We start from the raw sequence: 4,301 nt of genomic DNA, 5'->3' as shown, positions 1-4,301 counted from the left end.
GCGAGGAAGCGAAACTAAGATATAATGGTCGAGTGACTCTTTAAATTATTTGAAATAATCCATCATTTTTTTATATAATTCATTTTTTTCCTTGTGCGTATATTTTTCAGTAATAATTTTTCTGCACTTTAGTTTGGATTTAAAAATATTATAAAAGTATATTATCATATAAAATTTTAATTTGTTTTGTATTATTTTTCTTGAAAGGTTACGGAGAAGATTAATGATTGATAAGTAAGTATCTATATATTATATATATTTTATTAATAATACGTGATTTGTTTTGAATTCTTTACATAAAGTCTACAGTGAATATTAATGATTGATACTTAAATACCTATTTATTTTATTCAATACAGTGAGTGATAAACACCAAAGTGTAAACATCCAATCTGAGTACAGTACGTTTAACAATTTGAGTAATATAAGAATATCATTATTGCCTATTGATTGTCCTCTTCATTTGAACATAAGTAATATATATGTAATGTAAAAATCGAGATGGTATATTTAAGGGAAAATTTTTATTTTTGGTCATATATATTTGTTTTTTTTTTTTCGATTTTGATCAACTATGTTATTAAATTTCAACATTAATTTTTTATTTTTATTTTTTTTATTTTTTAGCAATTTTAGTGGACTAAAATTTATTTTTATTATTATATTTTTTATATAATAATAAACGCATTTTTTCCTAATTGATGATGCATTTATTTTTTTAGCAAGTTTAGTGTCCCGGAATCTACATCATGTACATTTTCAAAGATGTTATCCCGGCATGACATAACATGCCAATACTATGATTTTGAACACACATTGATAAACTATATAGTCAAATTTCAGTCTTAATGTTTTATTTAATTTATTTTTATTTTTTAAGCAATTTTAGTGGACAAAAATGTTTTTCATTGATTACACTCCAGCATTCTGACCCAAAAAGACCAACATTGAAAACAAATGTGCATAAATAATTGGGAAAATTGTTTTTATTGTCCTGTATGCTTGTCACTTTGTGATTTCAGTCCTTTATATTTTCAGATTTCAGTTTTAGTCCGCTATCTTTATTTTTTTTTTGGCAATTTAGTCTTTTTTTCCGAAATGACGCTGACGCGGCACCAATTTAGTGTTGATGTGGAGCTGACGTGTACAGTGCCACGTAAGCATTTTCGAATAAAAAGGACCGAAATTGCCAAAAATTGAAACATATGCAAGACTAAAACTGAAATATAAAAACATAGAGGATCAAAATCGCAAAGTGACACACATACAGGACCAAATTTGCAGTTTTTCCTAAATAATTTGTTTAGTAAATACCACATTTATATTTTGTGATTGAGCATATATGTGTTTCAAATATATTCACTCCTTAGACCGAAACATATTTATGAGCTATTCAAACTATTGCGAATTAAAATAAGAAAAAATTGTTTTTTTGGTCCTCTATGTTTGTCACTTTGCGATTTTGGTTTTCTATATTTTTAGATTTCTGTTTTACTACGCTATCTTTATTTTTTGGCAATTTTAGTCCTTTTTCCGATGTGACGCTGATGTGGCACCAATGCAGTGCTGATGTGAAGCTAACGTGTACATTGTCACGTAAGCATTTTCGAAAAAAAGGACTGAAATTGCCAAAAATCAAAACATGCAGGACTAAAACTGAAATATGAAAACATAGATAACTGAAATCACAAAGTAACAAACATAAAAGACCAAAATTACAGTTTTTCTTTAAAATAAAGTCTTGAAATATGTTTTCAATTATCTAATTATATTATTTTTTAAAACACTAAAACTCGCAAACAATTGGGGCATGCATAAATTAATATTAGCAACCAAACACACACGTTGTGTGTGAAACATAATATTTTAAAATTTTTTTTTTGTTAAAAATTTCAATTTAATTACCATATTGTACAAAAATAAATATGATATAAGATTTAGTAAGATAATTCTTTATATAAAATATGAGAAATTAAGCATCTCTACAAAATTAAATATGTTTAAGAGTTAATAATGCATGAAAGGATAGGTTTGAAATTAAGGAAAAAAGCTTCATCAGAAAAACAATTATTATTCATCACTCTTCCTTTATTAATAATATAGATATAGATATGCCCCAATTCAGCTCTGAAAAAAAAAAAAGAGAATATTGTATATTCAAGCTTGGCTCGAAATCAGAATATAAATAAAATATTTCTCCAACCGACATGATTCGTATGCATGCATCCCTAATTAACAACTACCATCTAATTGTCAAAAAAAGAAAGAATTAATGCATGCCAACTACTAATTGATTCTCTAAAAAAAATCTCATTGCTATAATATTACTCAAATTTCTTCGTCGTTTTCATTGTCGTTGCGATCATGCAGGTTATGATTATTATGATATGAAATTGGAAACAATAAATTCATAATCACCATGAAAAATCTCCTGATCTCTAATTTCATCATCATCAGTCTACTAGTACTGTTCTTCCTACACATGATGACTAATACTAATAATCTGATCAGCGCAGAGTTCGAGTTGTACGACGAGAGAATGGATCATCTCCTGGCCGGCACCCCTTACTACGTGTATCCGGCCGACAGCGGCCGAGGCGGGGTCATGTGGTCGTACGAAGAAAACTCGACCTGTTATGCCGTCCGACAGGCGATCGATGATTTACCACCCAATAAAGCATTGATCTTCAACCATGCCGAGCCCCAAGAACGAGACTGGCTCGTTGCCTCTAAGGATTTAAACATCAAGTACGAGGACAATTTGTTTTGCGACTCCTCCTCGACTGTTCTTCAAGTGAATAACGTCGACGAGGCCACCGGGAAACACTTCATAACGACGGGCGGGGTCGAAGGGAACCCCGGCTGCGGGACGGTTAACAGCTGGTTCCAGATTGAGAAAGTTATTGGTTTATATACTTACAAGTTTGTTTACTGCCCTTCTGCGGTGTGCGACCTGGTCGATACATGCAAAGACGTGGGGCTTTTCCGAGGAGCCGGTGGATTCCAGCATTTGGTTTTGTCGGATGATAATTACCCTATGTTGATGCGGTTTGTCAAGGCAAATCCATGCCCATCCAACGTCGAAACATCGTCTAGAGTTACACGTTATCTTTGAAATTATAAAATTATATCATCATGTGCATTTCTTTACCGAGATAATTAATTAATTTGTAATTTCATATGTGAATGTGTGTGCTTGTGTGTGGATGGGTAAATGATATATGTGAATGTGTGTGGCTTAATTTGATAACTTATTATATATAAATAAGGCGTTTGTTTGTCGTCATAAAATCTGTGAGCTTCAGCATTTCCGAGCGAGCATGTACGCACATTACATAGTCTTGCGGCTTTTTCTTCTTCCTCTCATTCCTTTTTTGTTTGGGGGAATGGTGAGTTTCCCTCGTGGTTGGTTCAACTTGTAATGGATGATTTTAAGTAATAAATTTACAAGCTTTGCCTTTTCAAAAAAAATTAATGTAGGGCACTTGGTTTGAGGTATGGTATAAGTAATATATAGATAAGTAGTATTATGTAATAAAAAAATAAATAAGAAATGATAGTTAAAATTGTATTGGATTTGATTGAGAGATTATGGTTTATTTGATTTGATTGATTAAATTTTATATAAAAATGTTAAATGACTATTTTGTCCTTTTAACAATAAATAAAATAAAAATTATATTATTTATAAGGGGTAATATAGTAATTTGAATTCAATTATTTGATTGATGTGAGATAAATAATTAATGATTTGATTGATGTAAAATAAATAGTTAATATATAGATAAATAATATGATGAGAAGAACGTGAGATGAGATGTGATGAGTTATACATATATTAGTAATACCGTGAACTGAACGGTACCCAGAAGTAATGTGTATTTTTCTTGTCAAAGTAAAATCTATCATTTCCAGTTTCTTCATAATCCATAAGGAAAAATTGTTTTTTTGGTCATGAATGTTTACCACTTTGCGATTTCAGTCCTTTATATTTTCAGATTTTAGTTTTAGTCCGCTATCTTTATTTTTTTTGGCAATTTTAGTCCTTTTTTCGACGTGGTGCTGACGTGGCACCAATTCAGTGCTGATGTGGAGCTGACGTGTATAGTGTCATGTAAGCATTTTTGAATAAAAAGGATCGAAATTGCTAAAAATCGAAACATGCAGGACTAAAACTGAAATATGAAAACATGAAGGACCAAAATCGCAAAATGACAAACATACAGGACCAAATTTGTAGTTTCCCTAATCCATAATAAAGAATCAGGTGTGGAACTATTTTTTTTTCTTTTTTTTTCTTG

The 4,301-nt window shown here is 30.5% G+C and overlaps 1 protein-coding gene across 1 annotated transcript; it reads left to right on the top strand.

Annotated features, from left to right (window-relative positions):
• The first annotated feature begins 2,485 nt into the window (after positions 1 to 2,485).
• On the top strand, positions 2,486 to 3,115 carry LOC140879014 (miraculin-like). The gene has a single exon (XM_073282645.1). It carries the CDS (start codon positions 2,486 to 2,488, stop codon positions 3,113 to 3,115), a length of 630 nt encoding a protein of 209 aa, XP_073138746.1.
• The last annotated feature ends 1,186 nt before the right edge of the window (positions 3,116 to 4,301 follow it).

The sequence above is a fragment of the Henckelia pumila genome, chromosome 2, assembly GCF_033568475.1.
Source record: "Henckelia pumila isolate YLH828 chromosome 2, ASM3356847v2, whole genome shotgun sequence".
Lineage (NCBI taxonomy): Eukaryota > Viridiplantae > Streptophyta > Magnoliopsida > Lamiales > Gesneriaceae > Henckelia > Henckelia pumila.
The sequence above is the reverse complement of the archived record's forward strand: the minus strand, read 5'-3'. Positions and strand labels throughout refer to the sequence as shown.

What these genes read in the sequence shown, in the direction of transcription:
- LOC140879014 (XM_073282645.1), top strand. Translation starts at nt 2,486, where the DNA reads ATGACTAATACTAATAATCTGATCAGCGCAGAGTTCGAGTTGTACGAC.